Here is a 25,581-nt window from a genome sequence, read left to right as displayed (position 1 = left end):
AGTGACTGGGTCTCCACAGCTGTACGTGGCAACGAATTCCATAAATCCACCACCCTCTGGCTAAAGAAATTTCTCCTCATTTCTGTTCTAAACAGGTACCCTCTAATTCTAAGACTGTGCCCTCTGGTCCTGGACTCACCCACCAAGGGAAACAGCCTAGCCACAGCTACTCTGTCCAGTCCTTCCAACATTTGAAATGTCTCTATGAGGTCCCCTCTCATTCTTCTGTACTCCAGTGAGTACAGTCCAAGAGCCGACAAACGCTCATCGTGTGTAAGCCCTTTCATTCCAGGAATCATCCTCGTAAATCTCTGAACCCTCTCCGACATCAGCACATCCTTCCTCAGATAAGGGGCCCAAAACTGAGGCCTCACTAGTGCCCCGTAGAGCCTCAGCAACACTTCCTTACTTTTATACACTATACCTCTCGAAATGAATGCTAACGTAGCATTCGCTTTTTTCACTGCCGATCCGACCCGGTGGTTAACCTTTAGGGCATCCTGTACGAGGACCCCCAAGTCCCTTTGCACTTCTGCACTTTGAATTTTCTCCCCATCTAGATAATAACCTGCCCTGACAGGAGCCCAGCGGTGTCGGCCCGGGGGAAGCCCTGCGGCGAGTGAAGCTGCTGCCTCCCACCTCCAGAGACCCTGACCTCTGCTGCTGCGCACAGGGTTCGTGCGTTCTCCCCCCCCCCCCCCCCCCCCGTGACTGTGCAGTTTCCTCCGGGTGCCCCATGTCCCAAAGGCATGCGGGGTCAGTGGGGTAAAACAGCTGCTGTATTTTCCCCCCGACTATGTAGGTGACTGGGTGGAATCAAGGGGAGAGTTGATGGGAATGTGGGGGAAATAAGTTCATAGGATCATAGAGCAGTACAGCACAATACAGGCCCTTCGGCCCACAATGTTGTGCCGACCTTTAAACCTCGCCTAAGACTATCTAACCCCTTCCTCCCACATATCCCTCTATTTTAAATTCCTCCATATGCTTATCTAGCAATCTCTTGAATTTGACCAATGTACCTGCCTCCACCGCCACCCCAGGCAGCGCATTCCATGTACCAACCACTCTGTGGGTGAAAAACCTCCCTCTGACATCTCCCTTGAACTTCCCACTCATTACTTTAAAGCCATGCCCTCTTGTATTGAGCATTGGTGCCCTGGGAAAGAGGCGCTGGCTGTCCACTCTATCTATCATGTCTCCCCTCATCCTCCTTCTGTCCAAAGAGTAAAGCCCTAGCTCCCTTAATCTCTCCTCATAATGCATACTCTCTAATCCAGGCAGCATCCTGGTAAATCTCCTCTGCACCCTTTCCAACGCCTCCACACCCTTCCTATAATGGTTAAAGCAGGATTAGTAAAGTCTGGATTACTGCCAGTGCCACGCGCCAGTGAAGGTAGCAATAAGAAAGGGCAGATGGACGTGTGGCTGAGGAGCTGGAGAGGGGGATTCAGGTTCTTATGCTGTTGGGGTCCCCTCTGGGGCCAGAGTAACCGGTGGAAGAGGGACGGGTTGCACCTGAACTGGAGGGGGAACCAATACCCCGGCAGGGAGATCTGCTGGAGCTACTCAGGAGAGTTTACAACTCGCCTGGCAGAGAGGTGGGTTCCAAAGTGGCAGATGAGAAAGTCGAGGCAAATACAGAAGTTGAAACAAGCAAGTTTAGTCAGAAGGATGGGGCTGTGTCTCTGCCAGGGCCCCGGTAATTTCTCCCCTTGCTTCCCACGACGTCCGAGGGTACACGTGGTCGGGCCCCAGGGATTTATCCACCACACAGAGGGTGGTGGTAGATGGAGTGTATTCTGTCTGGAGGTCGGTGACCAGCGGTGTTCCGCAGGGATCTGCTCTGGGACCCTTGCTCTTTGTGATTTTTATAAATGACTTGGATGAGGATGTGGAAGGGTGGGTTAGTAAGTTTGCTGATGATACAAAGGTTGGTGGTGTTGTGGATGGTGTAGAAGGTTGCTGTAGATTACAACAGGACATTGATAGGATGCAGAGCTGGGCTGAGAAGTGGCAGATGGAGTTCAACCCAGAAAATTGTGAGATCGGGAGATCGAATTTGAAGGCAGAATACAAGGGCTTTTCTCTTTTGAGAGGAGGACAAAAGGTGACTTGATAGAGGTGTACAAGATGATAAGAGGCATAGATCGAGTGGACAATCAGAGACTTTTTCCCAGGGCGACAATGGCTAACACGAGGGGACATAATTTTAAGGTGATTGGAGGAAGGTATAAGGGGGATGTCAGGGGTAAGTTTTTTACACAGAAAGTGGTGTGTGTGTGGAACGCACTGCCGGCAGAGGTTGTGGGGGCAGATACATTAGGGACATTTCGGAGACTCTTAGAATAGACACATGAATGATAGAGAAATGGAGGGACTATGTGGGAGGGAAGGGTTAGATAGATCTTAGAGCAGGATAAAATGTCGGCACAACATTGTGGGCTGAAGGGCCTGTACTGTGCTGCAATGTTCTATTACATCCCTCAAGACTGCCGACACCTCCTCTTTTGTAATGTCAACATGTTTCAGGACACCACTGCCCTCTTTCCCGAATTCCCTGCCTTCCATGACCTTCTCCACAGTAAATACAGATGAGACTTTTCCAGTTAAGACCTCGCCCATCTCCCCGTGGCTCCACACAAACGGCCACACTGATCCTTCAGGAAGACCTATTCTCCCTCCAGTTAGCCCTTTGCCCTTCATATACGTAGAATTCTCCTTCACCCACTCTTGCCAAGGATATCTTTGGGATACGGATCATGTGCAGGCAAAAGAGATTTGGCACCATGATCAGCACATTATGGGCCGCGAGGCCTGTTCCTGTGTTGTGCAGTTCGATATCTCATGTCCCCTGTTTGCTCTCCTGACTTCCTTAAGTGTATCCCAACATCCCTTATACTCCCCAAGGGATTCCCTTGATCCCAGCTACCTGTACCTGTCACACACCTCCTTTTTCCTGGTGTCCCGATATTCCTCATCAGCCAGGGTTCCCTGGTCCTCGCAGCCTTGAGCTTCGCTCTAACAGCAACAAGTTGTCCCTGAGCACAGTAGCGTGATGCTATTACAGCGCCAGTGACCCGGGTTCATTTCCCACTGCTGTCTGTAAGGAGTTTGTACGTTCTCCCCGTGTCTGCATGGGTTTCCTCCAGGTGCTTCGGTTTCCTCCCACATTCCAAAGACGTACGGGTTAGGAAGTTGTGGGTGTGATATGTTGGCGCTGGAAGCGCGGCGACACTTGCGGGCTGCCCCCAGAACACTCCACACAAAAGATGCATTTCACTGTGCGTTTCGATGTACGTGTGACTAATAAAGAGATCTCTTATCACTTTCAAAAGTCTCCCACTTGCCAGATGTCCCTTCATCTACAAATGGCCTCTCCCAATCAACCTGTGCAATTGCTGTCCAACGCCAGCACAATTAACCTTGCCCCAGTTCTGGACTTTACCCTGTGGACCTGTCCAATCTCTTCCCATAACCATTTTAAAACTGATGGAAACACAAAAAATTCTGCCGATGCTGGAATCTGGAGCAATGCGCAGAAGTTCGCCCAGCACTTCTTGTGTACTGCTAAAACTTACAGAGTGATGGTTACTTGTCCCAAAGTGTTCCTCCACTGACACACCAACTACTTACACAGCCTCCTTCCCAACTGGAGGTCAAGTGTTGCCCCCCCTCTAGCAGGGCCTGCTACGTGCAGCTTGTTAAAACTTGCCTGGACACACTGAACAAATCCTGCCCCATCCAAACCTTTAGCACTATGATAATCCCAGTCAATCTCAGGGAAGTTAAAATCACCTACTATTACAATCCTTTTATTCCTACAGCTATCTACCATCTCCCTACATATTTGATCCTCTGGTTCCCGCTGATCCCTGGGGGCCTCTGATACAATCCCATCAAAGTGATCACCCCCTTCTTATTTCTGTTCTCCTGCAGAAGATCCCGTGGGAATATCCTCCAAGTACTACCGTGATGTTTTCCCTGATCAAAGACATATCTCCCCCTCCTCTCTTACCCCCAGCTCTATCACGCCTGTAGCATTTGACCCCAGAACACTGACCTGCCGGTTCTGCTCATTGTCCGACTGTGTTTCTGTAACAGCAATAACATCCCAGTTCCATGTGCTTATCCACACCCTGAGTCCTGACCCATAAAATAAATGCAGTTCAGTCGATCCAACTGTGCATATTGCCCGTTCAGCCCCTGGCTGTCCTGTTTCCTGAACATTCTCGCTTAAACTGCAACCTTCTCATCTGCCACATTACAGCTTTGCATCCCACCCAGTCAGAGCTGTTGGGAAGCTCGGAGGAAACCTCCCTCCCAGGATATTGGTTCCCCCTCCGGTTCAGGTGCAACCTGTCCCTCTTGTACGGGTTACCTCTATCCCAGAAGAAAGGCCAGCGGTCCAAGAATCCTCCTGCACCAGCTCCTCGGCCGCGCCTGTCCTCTTATTCCTACCCCCACCGGCACGTGGCACCGGGAGAAATCCGGAGATCACAGTCCTGCTTTGTAACCTTCCGCCTGACTCCCTGCGTTCACTGCGCAGGACCTCATCCCTCTCCCTGCCGATGTCGTTGGTAACAATGTGCACAACGACCTCCAGCTATTCTCCCTTCCCCTTGGGGATGTCCTGCAACCGCTCAGAGACATCCTGAGGCAGCGCACCATCCTGGAGACTCGTTCATGGCCACGGACTCTCCTGTCTGTCCCCCTAACTCCTATCACTTCAGCTCTCTTTGTCCTCACCCTCCCCTGCTGTGAACCAGATCTGGTTGTGCCACAGACCAGGCTGCTACTGCTGGGGGGAATGGCCGCGGGGGAACCCTGCATTTTCCTGGTGGTGACCCAGCTCCTTTGGTGAGACCGCCCCACCAGAGCTCCTGTCCACGATGCTCGCAGTGTCACGGGTGCTCCTGAGCGAGTCCGACAACAGCTCCTGTGTTCATCTGCGTGAGTCCTTGAATCTCCCTCCTCTGTTCACCGCCCACTCCAATTTCACCCAGAAGCCGACGTAGGGTGTCGACCCCAAACCTCAGCCGTCCCTCTGCCTCCACGGATGCTGCTCGACCCGCTGAGTTTGTTCCTCGCTCCGGGTTCCAGCATCTGCCACCTCCTGTGTGTCTCCACCAAATATTGCTCAGGATTTGATTTTCTGTCGGTACAAAGCTTTACCGTCAGGTGGATGTCTCTTGAATTTCCCAATTTCCCTTATCTTAGGAAGGATGTGCTGATGTCGGAGAGGGTTCAGAGAAGATTTACGAGGATGATTCCCAGAATGAAAGGGCTGACATACGAGGAGCGATTGTTGGCTCTTGGACTGTACTCACTGGAGTACAGAAGAATGAGAGGGGACCTCATAGAAACATTTTGAATGTTGGAAGGACTGGACAGAGTGGATGTGGCTAAGCTGTTTCCCTTGGTGGGTGAGTCCAGGACTAGAGGGCACAGTCTTAGAATTAGAGGGTACCCGTTTAGAACAGAAATGAGGAGAAATTTCTTTAGCCAGAGGGCAGTGAATTTATGGAATTCTTTGCCACGTACAGCTGTGGAGGCCCGATCATTGGGGGTGTTTAAGGAGGAGATTGATAGGTATCTAATTAGTCAGGGTATCAAGGGATATGGGGAAAAGGCCAGAACTGGGGCTAGATGGGAATAGTTTAGTTTAGCTCATGGAGCAGACTCGATGGCCCGAATGGCCTGCTCCTGCTCCTTTCTCTTGTGACCTTGTGATATTCATGCTTGCTCCTCACACCCGAGCTGTGTTGGATTCTGACCTGTGCCTCTCCGTGAGTGACCTTGTTAGCCAGAGGGTGTGTGCGGAGATGTACACGGTGCCGGGTGTGCAGGGTTACAGACCCAGTGAGGGGAGGTCGGCTCAGGCCAGCCACAGATAGGGTGGGCTCGTGGCCTCCTCCCGCACCAACAATCTCTGTGGTTTCCTTCCTTCTCCTGTCGCCGTTGGGTGGCGATGCACTCAGTCCTCGGCACGCATACCCTCTTCCAATGCCCGTCTGACAATTGTTCCATTCGCTTCTCCCTCCTAGGTCTCTCCTCAACCGACGGGTCTGAACCTCCCCGTGTCACAGGGCACAAACAGCCTCAGCACAACAGGTAACTGGAACAGTCTGGGACCGGGAAGGGGGAAGGAGAGGGGCAGGGGGAGGGAGAGTGGGAGGGAGAGGGGGAAGGGGAGGGACAGGGGAGGGAGAGGAGGAGGGATGGGGAGGGGAAGTGGGAGGGTGAGGGGCAGGGGAAGGGACAGGGGGAGAGGGTGGGACGGGGAGGGGATGGGAAGGGGAGAGGGGGACAGGGAGATGGGGGGAGGGATGGGGAGGGGGCAGGGGGAGGGTCACGAGCGAGAGGGAGGCGGGTGAGGGAATGGAATGGGGAGTGGGACGGGGAGGGGGAGGGAGTGGAAGGGGAGGGAGTGGGGAGTGGGACGGGGAGGGAGTGGGGAGTGGGACGGGGAGGGAGTGGGGAGTGGGACGGGGAGGGAGTGGGGAGTGGGAGGGGGAGGGAGTGGGGAGTGGGACGGGGAGGGAGTGGGGAGTGGGAGGGGGAGGGAGTGGGGAGTGGGATGGGGAGGGAGTGGGGAGTGGGAGGGGGAGGGAGTGGGGAGTGGGACGGGGAGGGAGTGGGGAGTGGGATGGGGAGGGAGTGGGGAGTGGGAGGGGGAGGGAGTGGGGAGTGGGAGGGGGAGGGAGTGGGGAGTGGGACGGGGAGGGAGTGACATGGAGAGGGAGGGGGAGGGAGTGGGGAGTGGGACGGGGAGGGAGTGACAGAGGGAGGGGGAGGGAGTGGGACGGGGAGGGAGTGACAGAGGGAGGGGGAGGGAGTGGGGAGTGGGACGGGGAGGGAGTGACATGGAGAGGGAGGGGGAGGGAGTGGGGAGTGGGACGGGGAGGGAGTGGGGAGTGGGACGTGCAGAGAGCAGAGCACAGAGAAGGGGAGTGTGTGAGAGGGAGCCAAACAGGTGGTGAAAGCTGGTCAGGGACGGAGAAGCAGAGAGAGGGGGGCAGGAGAGGACACCGGAAGAGGAGACGGTGTGGGATGGGGATAGGAGAGCAGGATTAGGACACGAGGGTGAGCTGGGCAGGGAATTGGAAAGGGACAGTGGGAGGGAGAGAGAGTGGGGGGATGGATCAGCCCTGGAGCAGACAGGGACAGGGGGCAGGGACAGGGGGCAGGGAAGGGGGCAGGGAAGGGGGCAGGGAAGGGGGCAGGGACTGGGGCAGGGACAGGGGGGCAGGGAAGGGGGCAGGGAAGGGGGCAGGGAAGGGAGCAGGGACTGGGGCAGGGAAGGGGGCAGGGAAGGGGGCAGGGAAGGGGGCAGGGACTGTCAGTAACTGAGCCAACGATGGTGCTGACTGTGACCTTTTTCCCTTTCAGTTTCCACGATGTCTGCCGCTGGGTCGTCGCACACTCCGGGAGTGACGGGGAGCTCACTATCAGCACTGAACACCTCCCCTCCCACACCGCCCAACAGCACAAACAGCAGCCACTCAATGGCACTGTCTGGCTTGAGCACCAGCACAGGGTAAGGGAGCTGGCGGTCATGCGGTGCACACACCTCGCACACCACCCCACACACTGAGCCACCGGGGAGGGGCACAGTGCAGGCAGGGGAGGGAGGCAAAGTCAGACACTGGGGGCAGGGACTGACCGAATGGAGGGCACGGGGAGGAACGAGAGAAACGAAGGAGAGGGGGTCACACTGAGGTGGGGGGAACACGGAGAAAACGACCGGGTCCAGAATGAGTCTGGGATGTCGTGGCGGCTGACAGCAAATGCCCTTCTCACCCCATCCCTGCCCCAATTCATAAACTGCACACACACCACACACACCACACCACTGCGCACACACACCACGCACACACCACGCACACTGCACACACACCGCGCACACACCACACACACCACGCACACACCACACACACACCACACACACACACCACACACACACCACACCACTGCGCACACACACCACGCACACACCACACACACACCACACACACCGCACACACACCACACACACACCACACACCACACACACACCACGCACACACCACACACACACCGCACCACTGCGCACACACACACCACGCACACACCACGCACACACCACACACACACCACACACACACCACACACACCGCGCACACACACACCACACACACCACACACCGCGCACACACACCACGCACACCACACACACACCACGCACACACCACGCACACACCACGCACACACCACGCACTGCGCACACACACACCACACACACCACGCACACACCACACACACACCACACACACCACGCACACACCACACACACTGCGCACACACACACCACGCACACACCACGCACACTGTGCACACACACCACGCACACACCACACACACTGCGCACACACACACCACGCACACACCACGCACACTGCGCACACACACACCACGCACACACCACACACACACCACACACACTGCGCACACACACACCACGCACACACCACACACACACCACGCACACACCACACACACACCACACACACTGCGCACACACACCACGCACACACCACACACACCGCACACACCACACACACCACGCACACACCACACACACCACACACACCACGCACACACCACGCACACACACACCACGCACACACCACACACACTGCACACACACATGCCACGCACACAGCACGCACACACCACACACACACCACACACACACCACGCACACACCACGCACACACCACACACACACCACACACACACCACACACACCACGCACACACCACACACACTGCGCACACACACACCACGCACACACCACACACACACCACACACACACCACACACACTGCGCACACATACACCACGCACACACCACGCACACTGCGCACACACACACCACGCACACAGCACGCACACTGCGCACACACACACCACGCACACCACACACACCACGCACACACCACACACACACCACACACACTGCGCACACACACAGCACGCACACACCACGCACACTGTGCACACACACACCACGCACACACCACACACACTGCGCACACACACACCACGCACACTGCGCACACACAAACCACACACACACCACGCACACACCACGCACACCACACACACCGCACACACACCACACACACACCACACACCACACACACACCACGCACACACGACACACACACCGCACCACTGCGCACACACACACCACGCACACACCACGCACACACCACACACACACCACACACACACCACACACACCGCGCACACACACACCACACACACCACACACCGCGCACACACACCACGCACACCACACACACACCACGCACACACCACGCACACACCACGCACACACCACGCACTGCGCACACACACACCACACACACCACGCACACACCACACACACACACACACCACGCACACACACACACACGCACACACCACACACACTGCGCACACACACACCACGCACACACCACGCACACTGCGCACACACACCACGCACACACCACACACACTGCGCACACACACACCACGCACACACCACGCACACTGCGCACACACACACCACGCACACACCACACACACACCACACACACTGCGCACACACACACCACGCACACACCACACACACACCACGCACACACCACACACACACCACACACACTGCGCACACACACACCACGCACACACCACGCACACTGCGCACACAGACACCACGCACACCACACACACCACGCACACACCACACACACACCACACACACTGCGCACACACACACCACGCACACACCACACACACCGCACACACCACACACACCACGCACACACCACACACACTGCGCACACACACAGCACGCACCACACCACGCACACTGCGCACACACACACCACGCACACTGCGCACACACACACACCACACACACACCACGCACACACCACACACACCACACACACCACGCACACACCACGCACACACACACCACGCACACACCACACACACTGCACACACACATGCCACGCACACAGCACGCACACACCACACACACACCACACACACACCGCGCACACACCACGCACACACCACACACACACCACACACACACCACACACACCACGCACACACCACACACACTGCGCACACACACACCACGCACACACCACACACACACCACACACACACCACACACACTGCGCACACATACACCACGCACACACCACGCACACTGCGCACACACACACCACGCACAGAGCACGCACACTGCGCACACACACACCACGCACACCACACACACCACGCACACACCACACACACCACACACACTGCGCACACACACAGCACGCACACACCACGCACACTGTGCACACACACACCACGCACACACCACACACACTGCGCACACACACACCACGCACACTGCGCACACACAAACCACACACACACCACGCACACACCACGCACACCACACACACACCACACACACCGCACACACACCACACACACACCACACACCACACACACACCACGCACACACCACACACACACCGCACCACTGCGCACACACACACCACGCACACACCACACACACACCACACACACACCACACACACCGCGCACACACACACCACACACACCACACACCGCGCACACACACCACGCACACCACACACACACCACGCACACACCACGCACACACCACGCACACACCACGCACTGCGCACACACACACCACGCACACACCACGCACACACCACACACACACCACACACACACCACACACACTGCGCACACACACACCACGCACACACCACACACACCGCACACACCACACACACCACGCACACACCACACACACTGCGCACACACACAGCACGCACACTGCACACACACACACCACGCACACTGCGCACACACACACACCACACACACCACGCACACACCACACACACACCACACACACCACGCACACACCACACACACTGCGCACACACACACCACGCACACACCACGCACACTGCGCACACACACCACGCACACACCACACACACTGCGCACACACACACCACGCACACACCACGCACACTGCGCACACACACACCACGCACACACCACACACACACCACACACACTGCGCACACACACACCACGCACACACCACACACACACCACACACACTGCGCACACACACACCACGCACACACCACGCACACTGCGCACACAGACACCACGCACACCACACACACCACGCACACACCACACACACACCACACACACTGCGCACACACACACCACGCACACACCACACACACCGCACACACCACACACACCACGCACACACCACACACACAGCACGCACACACCACGCACACTGCGCACACACACACCACGCACACTGCGCACACACACACACCACGCACACACCACACACACCACACACACCACGCACACACCACGCACACACACACCACGCACACACCACACACACTGCACACACACATGCCACGCACACAGCACGCACACACCACACACACAGCACGCACACACCACACACACACCACACACACACCACACACACACCACGCACACACCACACACACTGCGCACACACACACCACGCACACACCACACACACACACCACACACACCACACACACTGCGCACACATACACCACGCACACACCACGCACACTGCGCACACACACACCACGCACACAGCACGCACACTGCGCACACACACACCACGCACACCACACACACCACGCACACACCACACACACACCACACACACTGCGCACACACACAGCACGCACACACCACGCACACTGTGCACACACACACCACGCACACACCACACACACTGCGCACACACACACCACGCACACTGCGCACACACAAACCACACACACACCACGCACACACCACGCACACCACACACACACCACACACACTGCGCACACACACACCACGCACACACCACACACACCACGCACACACCACACACACACCACACACACTGCGCACACACACACCACGCACACACCACGCACACACCACGCACACACCACGCACACTGCGCACACACACCACGCACACACCACACACACTGCGCACACACACACCACGCACACTGCGCACACACACACCACGCACACACCACTCACACTGCGCACACACACACCACGCACACCACACACACCACGCACACACCACACACACACCACACACACTGCGCACACACACACCACGCACACACCACACACACACCACACACACTGCGCACACACACAGCACGCACACACCACGCACACTGTGCACACACACACCACGCACACACCACACACACTGCGCACACACACACCACGCACACTGCGCACACACACACCACACACACACCACGCACACACCACGCACACACCACGCACACCACACACACACTACACACACTGCGCACACACACACCACGCCTTCACCACACACACCACGCACACACCACACACACACCACACACACTGCGCACACACACACCACGCACACACCACGCACACACCACGCACACTGCGCACACACACCACGCACACACCACACACACTGTGCACACACACACCACGCACACTGCGCACACACACACCACGCACACACCACGCACACACCACGCACACTGCGCACACACACACCACGCACACACCACACACACTGCGCACACACACACCACGCACACACCACGCACACTCTGCACACACACCACGCACACACCACGCGCACACACCACGCGCACACACCGTGCACACACACCCACACCGCACACACACACCACATGCACACACAGACCACGCACACACACACGCCACGCACACACACACACCGCACACACACACCATGCACACACACCACGCGCACACACACCACACGCACACACACTGCTCACACACACACTGCTCACACACACACCACGCACACACACACCACATGCACACATACCACGTACACACACCAGGCACACACACCACACACACACACACCGCACACACCACGCGCACACACCACGCACACACACCGTGCACACACACCCACACCGCACACACACACCACATGCACACACAGACCACGCACACACACACGCCACGCACACACACACCGCGCACACACACACCACGCGCACACACACCACGCGCACTCACACTGCTCACACACATACCACACACACACCGCGCACACACACACACCGCACACAAACACACACCAGGTACGCACACCATGCACAGGCACACCGCGCACGCACACCGCGCGCGCACTAACACCATGGACGCACACCATGCGCAGACACACCGCGCAGACACACCGCATGCACACACACCGCGAACACACACACCGCGCACTCACACCACACACACACACCGCACACACACCGCGCGCACACACCGCGCACATACACACCACACACACACACCGCGCGCACACACACTTCGCACACACACACCATGCACAAACACAACACACACTCACACACACCACACACACTGCGCGCACACACCGTGCGCACACACACACACCATTCACGCACACCAGGCACAGACACACCACGCAGACACACCACGCACACACACACCGCGCACACACACACCGCGCACACGCACTGCTCACACACACCGTGCGCACACACTGTGCACACACACACCGCGCACACACACCACGCACGCACACCACGCACGCACACCACGCACATACACCATGCACATACACCACACAGACACCACGTGCACACACCACACACACACCGCGCGCACACACTTCGCACACACACACACCACACACATACAACACGTGCACACACCATGCACATACACAACACACATACAACACGCACACACACCACACACATACAACATGCACACACACCATGCACATGCACAACACACATACAACACACACGCACACCACGCACACACACCATGCACATTCACAACACACTTACAACATGCACACACACCACGCACATACACCACGCACATACACCATGCACATACGTAAATACACAAAAACATAATATGAACATGCACACACAATGCACATGCCTACACACAGACGCTCAGGTGTTGCACACACAATATGCATTTCCACAAAAATGTATGCAAACCTGTGTACACAAAATACACACACACAAATACGCACACACAAAATACACACACACAAATACACACATTAAATACACACACACACACACACACACACACACACACAAATACACACACAGAAACACTGGCATTTACAGTCCACACTGAAACACCACGCAGTAGCACCCCCACGCATGCCTGCCCACGGACACCGCCACCACCTGCACCTCTCTGTGTACGAGGACTGACTCTGAATGCCTTTTGCTGGTTGGATTGCAGGAGTTCACTGCTGCCTGTGAACCATGGGATTAACGCCTCGTTGATGGCCAGTAATCCCTTGGCCACCATCCAAGGTTTGTTTGTATCTGTGTGTCAACTCACTCCATCCTCACCCACAAGGCAAGTGCTCCTGGCCTTGGAGTGACAGCCCGACACATCCTGCATCAGACGTGTTACACATCCCACCATGCGTGTCATGCATCTTGCTGCATGTGTGTTACAACACCCCCCCATCATTACAGATCCTCCTCCTCACATCACACAGCCCGCCTCATCTCCAGTACACCGCCACACATCTGGACTGCGACGTGCCCCTGGTTCTGACTCTGCCCCCTCCCCTAACCCCCTCTTCTCCCTCCCATTGCCTTCCTACCACATCCCCTCCCCAATCTCCTTCCCTTCCCACCTCCTGCCCCCTACACATCTGCCCCCCCCCCCCCACACACCACCCCCTCGGTGTCCATCTCCTTGCACTCCCCTCCCGAGCATTGTTCTAGCATTAAATCATCTTTCACCTGTCCTTGTCGTGAAAGCAGGAAATGCTGGCAGTTCCTGGCGGGCCACGGTGAATCTGTGCAGAGTGTAAAGGCCGACGTTTCAGGCTGACGACTCTTCAGAAATCTGGAGGTCTCTGTACGAGAAACACAGAGAGTCAGCCGGCAGACACTGTGCGCAGAGAAAGAAGGTGGACACTGTGTATAATTGGAAAGTGTTTGGGAAGGTCAGGTATTACATCCAGAGGGGTGGTGTGTTGAGGAAGAGGGTGGGGGGAGGTTGTTGCTTCAGCTGCAGCTCTACGTGGGTGGAATCTCCTTGCATCCCAGGCAGTAATTCCCGGGATGGACACAGGCGGAGCCCTCCGCGGCCGTTGAGGTTTGGAAGAACGTGAGGTGGACCATCCGTGGAAGGGAAACGGACGGTCGAATTTCGGGTCGGGACCCTGCTACTGGATCAGATCAAAGGTCCGGACCCGAACTGCCGACGTGTCTGTTCCCCTCCGCAGGCGCCGCCCGACCCGCCGAGTCCCTCCGGCCGCCTGGGGTGGTCGCCACAGATTCCAGCATCCGCAGCCCCTCCTGTGTCTCGGGGGGGGGGGGGGGGGGGGACTGAGGGTTGTCAGGGGGCTGGGCAGAGTGGGTGCAGCCGTGCTTCCCCCCCCGGTTGGGCAGTCGAGAGCTGGGGGGCCAGGTGGCAGTACCGAGGGGGGTGGGGAGGAATATCTGTGAATGGCCTTCTCCACAGAGAGCTGTAGTCCCTGCAGGCAGAGAGGGAGGGGGTCAGGGGGAGGGAGGTTTTGGGACCAGACAGGAAAAAACATTCAGACCAAAATCCAAGTAGCAGTGACCTTCCTGGATGGCAGAGCAGCTCATGGGTCTGTGAGCCCCCCACCCCTCCTGCTCCTCCCTCGCGTCAACCCCATCTCTCCCACCACAGACGTTGCCTGACTCGCTGAGCATTCCCAGCATTTTCTGTGTTTATGTCAGATTTCCTGCCCCGTGCTCCTGGTTCAGCCTGTGTCCCTGCATCTCACGGCCCGGTAGACAGGGCAGCACGTTCCTCTGCTTCCGTGCACCTGGACCTGTGTTCCGCAGCACTGTCCTGGAACACCTTCCGAACCAGGTCTCCCTGCATCTTGTGTCACCTGTGTCATGCCGTGTTAAGTGTGCTCGCGGCCCTCGAGAAGTGCCTCTTGTGTCTGTCGTCCTGGTGAGGGATTCGTGTCCCAAGTTCAATCCGACACGGCCGTCAGACTCCTGAACCAGTCACCTCTTCCACATCCCCTTCCCGGTGGAGCCGCCGCCTCCTCGGGCTCTGAACCCTCCCTCTCTCGATTCCATTATTGTCACTTTATTAGATTTCTTTCTGCGCTACTCCAGTCTACGCACCATTGTGTCATCCTGCATTCATTGCTGTAATCATTGTGTTAGTTATCATCACCGTGTACATTGTTTACCCTGTGAGCTTCGTGCAAGCAGCAAATTCCACTGCGCCCAATAAACTGAACCTGTGTCTGCTGCGGTCACTGATATGAGCTCCCCACCCTGTGCTGCACCCCTGTTCCCAGTTAGCGGGCTCCCTCCCTGCGTCTGTGCTCCAGTGATCACGTTTTAGCATTTGTCCGAGCCCAGTGTTCCCAGTTACTGCCGCCCTCCCTCAGTGATCAAGTGTGCTTGCTCCACGGATTCTGTTCCTCCTCCTGCCCCTGTGTCTCTGGGCAAGTCTGGACCTTGGTTCCTAGCTCAGTATTCCTGCTCCTGGTCGTGGAATCAGGCAGGAGCTTTTCTGTGCCGGTGTACCGTTTGTGGTCAGGAACCGACGTTCCAGTGCTTCTGTCTTTGTGTGCCTGTGTTCGAGCTGCACCCTCCTATTGTGTGGCTGCCTCTGCCCCTGGTTAACTGTTCCCATGTTCCAGCCCCTATGTCTGTGTTTTATTGTCTCTGTGCCTGTGCATCTGTGCCTATGTCGTTAGTGAAGTGCCCCCGTGTCGGTGAAGTGCCCCCGTGTCGGTGAAGTGCTCCCATGTCGTCGGTGAAGTGCTCCTGTGTTAGTGAAGTGCTCTTGTGTTGTTAGTGAAGTGCTCCCGTGTCGGTGAGGTGCTCCCGTGTCGTCAGTGAAGTGCTCCTGTGTCAGTGAAGCGCTCCCTTGTCGGTGAAGTGCTTCTGTGTCGGTGAGGTGCTCCTGTGTCGGTGAAGTGCTCCCGTGTCGTTAGTGAAGTGCTCCTGTGTTGTTAGTGAAGTGCTCCCGTGTCGGTGAAGTGCCCCTGTGTCGGTGAAGTGCTCCCATGTCGGTGAAGTGCTCCTGGGTTGTTAGTGAAGTGCTCCTGTGTTGTTAGTGAAGTGCCCCCGTGTCGGTGAAGTGCCCCTGTGTCGGTGAAGTGCTCCCATGTCGTCGGTGAAGTGCTCCTGTGTCGGTGAAGTGCTCCTGGGTTGTTAGTGAAGTACTCCTGTGTTGTTAGTGAAGTGCCCGCGTGTCGGTGAAGTGCCCCTGTGTCGGTGAAGTGCTCCCATGTCGTCGGTGAAGTGCTCCTGTGTCGGTGAAGTGCTCCCGTGTTGTCAGTGAAGTGCTCCCGTGTCGGTGAAGTGCTCCCGTGTTGTCAGTGAAGTGCCCCCGTGTCGGTGAAGTGCTCCCATGTCATCGGTGAAGTGCCCGTGTCAGTGAAGTGCTCCTGTGTTGTTAGTGAAGTGCTCCTGTGTCGCTGAAGTGCCCCTGTGTCAGTGAAGTGCCCCTGTGTCAGTGAAGTGCTCCTGTGTTGTTAGTGAAGTGCCCCCGTGTCGGTGAAGTGCCCCTGTGTCGGTGAAGTGCTCCCATGTCGTCGGTGAAGTGCCCCTGTGTCGGTGAAGTGCTCCCATGTCGTCGGTGAAGTGCTCCTGTGTCGGTGAAGTGCTCCCATGTTGTCAGTGAAGTGCTCCCGTGTCGGTGAAGTGCCCCTGTGTCAGTGAAGTGCTCCCATGTCATCGGTGAAGTGCTCCTGTGTCAGTGAAGTGCTTCTGTGTTGTTAGTGAAGTGCTCCCGTGTCGGTGAAGTGCCCCCGTGTCGGTGAAGTGCCCCTGTGTCGGTGAAGTGCCCCTGTGTCGGTGAAGTGCTCCCGTGTTGTCAGTGAAGTGCCCCCGTGTCGGTGAAGTGCTCCCGTGTTGTCGGTGAAGTGCTCCCGTGTCGGTGAAGTGCTCCCGTGTTGTCAGTGAAGTGCCCCCGTGTCGGTGAAGTGCCCCCGTGTCGGTGAAGTGCTCCCGTGTTGTCAGTGAAGTGCTCCTGTGTTGTTAGTGACACCTGTGCGTCCCTGTCCCGTGTCCCACCTGTGTGTGTGCCCCTGCGCCGGGTCCGTGTCCCTCGTGCGTGTTCCTGCCCCAGGTCCGTGTCCCTCGTGCGTGTTCCTGCCCCAGGTCCGTGTCCCTCGTGCGTGTTCCTGCCCCAGGTCCGTGTCCCTCGTGCGTGTTCCTGCCCCAGGTCCGTGTCCCACCTGTGCGTGTCCCGCCCCAGTCCCTTTATGTAAAGTCGCTGTGGGTGCCGTGAAGCTGAGGTGCGGACCTGGCCCCACACTGCGGACGGTCTCGCTTCCAGAGAATTCCAGGGAACTTCTGTTCTGCAGTGGGCCGCGTTCCCTCCGTGATCCCTTCCTTTCCCGTCACACCTCCAGGTCCCGGTTTCCTATCTCGTCATGCCATCCCCATGGTTCCTCAGTGTGTTCCCCAATGCTCCCTGCAGAGCTCTGGCCACCAGCAGCAATCAGGACCACCCCACATCGTACGGTGTGTGTCACTGTGGGCAGCTTCCCACTCCATATCATCTGTGCTCACAGTGTCCTCACGGTAGGTGTGCTGTCCACACCAGTAGAGATGCATCGTCAGGTTGTGTTGTCAGTGGCTGTGATGTATCTGTTCTTCGTGTTCTCACTGGGTACAGGACCTGTGACCTCCCAGGGGGTGTACATTTCCTCACTGTGCCCTGATGTACGGGAGGTGCATCCTCACTGTCTTACAGTGTCTCACCGCCCTCCATTCTGACATCTGTAGTGCAACAGTGCACTCTTGTGCGCACTGTGTTCTCAGTGTGTGCGCTGTGTTCTCAGTGTGTGTGCGCTGTGTTCTCAGTGTGTGTGCGCTGTGTTCTCAGTGTGTGCGCTGTGTTCTCAGTGTGTGTGCGCTGTGTTCTCAGTGTGAACCATAGAACAATACAGCACAATACAGGCCCTTCGGCCCACCATGTTGTGCCGACCTTCAAACCACTCCTAAGACTATCTAACCCCTTCCTCCCACATATCCCTCTATTTTAAATTCCTCCATATGCTTATCTAACAATCTCTTGAACTTGACCAACGTATCAGCCTCCACCACCACCCCAGGCAGCGCATTCCATGTCCCAACCACTCTCTGGGTGAAAAACCTCCCTCTGACGTCTCCCTTGAACTTCCCACCCATTACCTCAAAGACATGCCCTCTTGTATTGAGCATTGGTGCCCTGGGAAAGAGGTGCTGGCTGTCCACTCTATCTATTCCTCTTAATATTTTGTACACCTCTATCATGTCTCCTCTCATCCTCCTCCTCTCCAATGAGTAAAGCCTGAGCTTCCTTAGTCTCTCCTCATAATGCATCCTCTCTAATCCAGGCAGCATCCTGGTAAATCTCCTCTGCACCCTTTCCAACACCTCCACATCCTTCCTATAATGAGCCGACCAGAACTGAACACGGTACTCTGTGTGGCCTAACCAGAGTTTTGTAAAGCTGCATCATCACTTTGCAGCTCTTAAACTCGATCCCACAACTTATGAAAGCTAACATCCCATAAGCTTTCTTAACTACCCTATCTCCCTGTGTGGCAACTTTCAGTGATCTGTGGATATGCCCAGATCCCTCTGCTCCTCTACACTGCCCAGAATCCTGCCATTTACCTTGTACTCTGCCCTGGAGTTTGTCCTTCCAAAGTGTACCACCTCACACTTCTCCGGATTGAACTCCATCTGCCACTTGTCAGCCCAGCTCTGCATCCTATCAATATCCCTCTGTAAGCTTCTACAGCCCTCCACACTATCCACAACACCACCGATCTTTGTGTCATCTGCAAACTTGCTAACCCACCCTTCCACCCCCTCATCTAAGTCATTAATAAATATCACAAAAAGTAGAGGTCCCAGAACCGATCCCTGTGGGACACCACTAGTCACAGCCCTCCAGTCCGAATGCACTCCCTCCACCACAACCCTCTGCTTTCTACAGGCAAGCCAATTCTGAATCCACACGGCCAAGCCTCCCTGGATCCCTTGGCCTCTGACCTTCTGAAGAAGCCTACCATGTGGAACCTTGTCAAATGCCTTACTAAAATCCATGTAGACCACATCCACTGCACTACCCTCATCAATCTGTCTGGTCACCTCCTCAAAGAACCCTATCAGGCTTGTGAGGCAAGATCTTCCCTTCACAAATCCATGCTGGCTGTCCCTAATCAGTCCATGATTCTCTAAATGCTCATAGATCCTATTTCTTAGAATCCTTTCTAACAGCTTACCCACCACAGACGTAAGGCTCACTGGTCTGTAATTCCCTGGACTATCCCTACTACCTTTTTTGAATTAGGGGACAACATTCACCACCCTCCAATCCTCCGGTACCATCCCCGTGGACAACGAGGACTCAAAGATCTGAGCCAACGGTTCAGCAAGCTCCTCCCTCGGCTTGCGAAGCAGCCTGGGGAATATTCCTTCAGGCCCCGGGAACTTATCTGTCCTAATATTTTCTAACAGCTCCAATACATCCTCTCTCTTGCTATCTACATACTCCAGAACATTACCCTTACCAACACTGTCCTCAGCATCATCAAGACCCCTCTCCTTGGTGAATACTGAAGAGAAGTATTCACTGAGAACCTCACCCACTTCCACAGCTTCCAGGCACATCCTCCCACCTTTGTCTTTAATTGGACCGACCTTTACTCTCGCCATCCTTCTGCTCTTCACGTACGAGAAAAAAGCCTTAACCCTACTCACCAAAGCCTTTTCATGTCCCCTTCTCGCTCTCCTCAGCCCCTTCTTAAGTTCTTGCTACTCTATATTCCTCACGAGCCCTGTCTGATCCTTGCTGCTTACACCTTATGTCTGCTGCCCTCTTCTTCCTAACTAGTTGTTCCACCTCTCGTCACCCACGGTTCCTTCACCCTGCCATTCCTTCTCTGCCTCACCGGGACAAATTTATCCCTAACATCCTGCAAGAGATCCCTAAACATCGACCACATCTCCATAGTACATTTCCCTTCAAAAATGTCACCCCAATTTACACTCTCAAGTTCTTGCTTTACAACCCCATTATTCGCCAATTAAATATCTTCCCATCCTCTTTGCTCCTATCCCTGTCCATGACAATTCTAAAGGTTATGGAGCAGTGGTCACTGTCCCCCAAATGCTCTCCCACCGATAGATCTGTCACCTGTACCGGTTCATTACCTAATACTAGACCTAATATGGCAATCCCTCTAGTCGGCCTGTCAACATACTGTGACAGGAATCCGTCCTGGACACACTTAACAAACTGCGCCCCATCTAAACCTTTGGCACTAAGCAGGTGCCAATCAATATTTGGGAAGTTGAAGTCTCCCATGATAACAACCCTGTTATTTTTGCATCTTTCCAAAATGTGCCTCCCAATCTGCTCCTCAGTGTCCCTGCTGCTACCGGGGGGCCTGTAGAACACTCCCAGTAGAGTAACTGCCCCTTTCTTGTTCCTAACTTCCACCCATATTGACTCTAGAGAGGATCCTTCTACATTATCCACCCTTTCTGCAGCTGTAACTGTGTCCCTGACCAGTATCGCCACCCCTCCTCCCCTTCTCCCCCCCTCCCTATCCCTTTTAAAACACTGAAATCCAGGAATATTCAATATCCATTCCTGCCCTGATGTCAGCCATGTCTCTGTGATAGCCACAATATTGTAGTCCCATGTACTTATCCAAGCTCTCAGTTCATCTCCCTTATTCCTGATGCTTCTTGCATTTAAGTAAATGCACTTTAGCCCATCCACCTTACTACTTTTATAGCCTGTATTCTGCTTCTCCTTCCTCAAAGCCTCTCTACCTGTTAGATCTGACTTTTCCCCATCCACTTCTTCCTCTGACCTACTCCTTCGGTTCCCTTCCCTCTCGCAATCTAGTTTAAACCCTCCTGAACCACCCTAGCAAACCTGGCCGCAAGGATATTGGCCCCCCTCAGGTTCAGGTGTAACCCGTTATCTCTGTACAGGTCCCACCTTCCCCAGAAGAGATCCCAATGATCCAAAAATCTACAACCTTCCCTCCTGCACCAACTTCTCAGCCACGCATTTATTTGTCATCTCCTCCTATTCCTACCTTCCCTATCGCGTGGCACTGGCAGCAATCCCGAGATTGCTACCCTTGAGGTCCCGTTCTTCAGCCTTCTGCCTAGCTCCCTAAACTCACTTTTCAGGACCTCATCCCCCTTCCTACCCATGTCGTTGGTACCAACATGAACCACGACTTCTGGCTGTTCTCCCTCCTGCTCTCGGATCCTGTGGACCCGATCAGAGACATCGCGGACCCAGGCACCTGGGAGGCAACATACCATCCGGGATTCACGCTCACTGCCACAGAACCTCCTATCTGTTTCCCTGACTATCGAGTCCCCTATCACTACTGCCTTCCTCTTCTCCTCCCTTCCCTTCTGAGCAGCAGGACCGGTCCCAGTGGCACAGACCTGGCTACTGCTGCTAGGCCCCGGCAGGTCATCTCCCCCAGCAGCCTCCAAAGTGGAAAACCTGTTACTGAGGGGAACAGCCTCCGGGCTCCTCTGCTCCATCTGCCTGTTCGTTTTCTTTTTCCTTTTCTCTGCCCTGACAGTCACCCTTCTAACTACTTCCTGGACTCCTGAAGTACCTGCTCTAAGGGGGGGGGGGTGACCGTCTCCTGATGTACAGTATCTACTTAACTCTCTCCCTCCCTGATGCTCCGCAGTGTTTGAAGCTGTAACTCCAGCTTATTGATTGTGAGCCAAAGTTCCTCCAGCCTCAAGCACTTACTGCAGACGTGGCCATCGTGGACCGCAGCAAGGTCCACGAGCTCCCACATCAAGTAGCTTGCAGCACACCACCATGTCCTCCATCTGAACTAATTCTCCCCCCCCCCCCCACCTAGTTTTTCCCACTTAAAAATTTCTAACAGATAACAGGTAAACCTTACCTTCTTACCAGCTACTCACCTGCCTCACCCCTTTAAGCTGAAGCCCCTTGAGCCAAAGCCCAAATCACTCTGCTCCCACTCACTCAGCTGCCCACTCCGACGCTGCCCACTGGATATGGCAGTCTTCTTTTTAAAGTGTGTGTGCTGTGTTCTCAGAGTGTGTGCTGTGTTCTCAGTGTGTGCTCCCACAATGTGTGCTGTGTCCTCGCTGCCTGTTCCCCACGGTGTGTACTGTACCCTCACTGCCTGGCCCTCACGGTGTGTCCTGTTCTCACTGCCTGTTCCCCACGGTGTGTACTGTACCCTCACTGCCTGTTCCCCATGGTGTGTACTATCTTTACTGCCTGTTCCTCACAGTGTGTACTGTTCTGTCTGTTCCCCACGGTGTGTCCTGTTCTCACTGCCTGTTCTTCACGGTGTGCCGTTCTCACTGCCTGTTCCCCACAGTGTGTACTGTTCTCACCGCTAGTTCCCCACAGTGTGTACTGTTCTCACTGCCAGTTCCCCAATGGTGTGTACTGTTCTCACTGCCTGTTCCCCACAGTGTGTACTCTCACCGCCTGTACCCCACGGTGTGTACTGTTCTCACTGCCTGTTCCCCACGGTGTGTACTCTCACCACCTGTACCCCACGGTGTGTACTGTTCTCACCGCCTGTTCCCCACAGTGTGTACTGTTCTCACCGCCTGTTCCCCAGTGTATACTGTTCTCACTGCCAGTTCCCCAATGGTGTGTACTGTTCTCACTGCCTGTTCCCCATGGTGTGTACTGTCACCGCCTGTACCCCACGGTGTGTCCTGTTCTCACCGCCTGTTCCCCACAGTGTGTCCTGTTCTCACCGCCTGTACCCCACGGTGTGTCCTGTTCTCACCGCCTGTACCCCACGGTGTGTCCTGTTCTCACCGCCTGTTCCCCACGGTGTGTCCTGTTCTCACTGCCTGCACCCCACGGTATGTACTGTTCTCACCGCCTGTTCCCCACAGTGTGTACTGTTCTCACCGCCTGTTCCCCACGGTGTGCACTGTTCTCACCGCCTGTTCCCCACGGTGTGTCCTGTTCTCACCGCCTGTACCCCACGGTGTGTCCTGTTCTCACCGCCTGTTCCCCACGGTGTGTACTGTTCTCACCGCCTGTTCCCCACGGTGTGTACTGTTCTCACCGCCTGTTCCCCACGGTGTGTACTGTGCCCTCACGGTTCCCTTTTCTCTTGCAGCTCTCGCGAGTGGTGGGACCATTCCAATTACCAGCCTTGATGCCGGCGGGAACTTGGTGCTGTCCAGTAGCGCAGGCAGTGCAGGGACACAGAGCATCGTTACCTCACCCCTCTTTCTCAACCACCCCAGCCTGCCTCTCCTCGCCAGCAACCCCACGGCCGTCAGCCTGGCCTCGGCGGCCTCCCTGCAGACGAAGCCGCCCACAGCCTGCAGCGAGCCGGGGCTGTCCGCCGTCAGCATCGGCCCCGCTGGATCCAGCGCCGAGTGACCGGGGCGGGAGGGGAGTGGCCACTCACTCTGACTCCAGCTTCTCCGCTCCCTCTGGACCTGGGGAGAAGGTTCCCAGAGCGGCTGCGCAGGTCTGTGCTGTTGGAGGCTTGCTCACAGCCTGGCGCCCAACCTCACGTACTTCGACATGGATCCCTCATGATTTCTGTTGGATTTTCTTTTTATGTTTTCTCTGGGATTTGGGGTTTTATATCATTTATAGTGTTTACTTTGTATTATTTCCCAGTGGGGAGGGATTTATCTATTTATTTACTGCTTGAAATATTTTATTCAGATACAAAGCCCTCCCCACACTACAAAACCAAACCCTACGCATCTTCTCTGCATATTGCTACAATCCAGTGCCTGAACACCCAGTTATATAACTCAAACCAAAAAAAAACACAACACTTTTTAAAACCTTTCTCCGGCATTTGAATACTTAAATTAAGACGACAGTGGGTTTTAATTAGACATGAGCGGGTGACGGCTGTGTCCCTGCTCCAATATACCTCATAGCCAGGGTTGGGCTGCAGTGGGAAACCCTCCTCTCTCTCTGCTCCCGGGTCTTCCCGTCCCCACAAACAAGCCCTGGCTTTCCTCCGAAATGTAGTTAATAATGAAACGAGAAAAAACCAAAGTAATGTTGAGAGGAGGAGTGGGCCATTTCGACGGGATGGGACTAAACAGGAAGGGGGGGGGGGGGAGGGGCACCGGCTCCCATCCTGATCCCCGAATCTCTGACCTCAGTTTAGCTTTTTGCTTCCCGCTTTCTGATTTCAGGTGTTTAACTCTAGACTGTGAACCAGTGTGTACACTAGTGTGTGAGCCCAGGTGTACACTAGTGTGTGAGCCCAGGTGTACACTGTAGTGTGTGAGCCCAGGTGTACACTAGTGTGTGAGCCCAGGTGTACACTGTAGTGCGTGAGCCCAGGTGTACATTGTAGTGTGTGAGCCCAGGTGTACACGAGTGTGAGCGCCCAGGTGTACACGAGTGTGAGCGC

At 55.7% G+C, this 25,581-nt stretch overlaps 1 protein-coding gene across 1 annotated transcript; it reads left to right on the top strand.

Annotated features, from left to right (window-relative positions):
• The first annotated feature begins 4,571 nt into the window (after nt 1-4,571).
• LOC127567174 (POU domain, class 2, transcription factor 1-like) lies at nt 4,572-25,244 on the top strand. Its single transcript, XM_052009870.1, has 5 exons — nt 4,572-4,580; nt 6,048-6,114; nt 7,393-7,540; nt 14,421-14,494; nt 24,310-25,244. Exons 1-5 carry the CDS (start codon nt 4,572-4,574, stop codon nt 24,576-24,578), a joined length of 567 nt encoding a protein of 188 aa, XP_051865830.1. The 3' UTR covers nt 24,579-25,244.
• The last annotated feature ends 337 nt before the right edge of the window (nt 25,245-25,581 follow it).

The sequence above is a fragment of the Pristis pectinata genome, unplaced genomic scaffold (assembly GCF_009764475.1).
Source record: "Pristis pectinata isolate sPriPec2 unplaced genomic scaffold, sPriPec2.1.pri scaffold_155_arrow_ctg1, whole genome shotgun sequence".
In the NCBI taxonomy this organism is placed as follows: domain Eukaryota; kingdom Metazoa; phylum Chordata; class Chondrichthyes; order Rhinopristiformes; family Pristidae; genus Pristis; species Pristis pectinata.
Note: the sequence above shows the minus strand (reverse complement) of the source record. Positions and strands in the feature narration are given on the sequence as shown.

Excerpts from the sequence above, each read along its gene's own strand:
- LOC127567174 (XM_052009870.1), top strand. Across the intron at positions 6,115-7,392 it reads AAACAGCCTCAGCACAACAG|TTTCCACGATGTCTGCCGCT; the intron begins GTAACTGGAACA and ends TTTCCCTTTCAG. Across the intron at positions 7,541-14,420 it reads GGCTTGAGCACCAGCACAGG|GAGTTCACTGCTGCCTGTGA; the intron begins GTAAGGGAGCTG and ends GTTGGATTGCAG.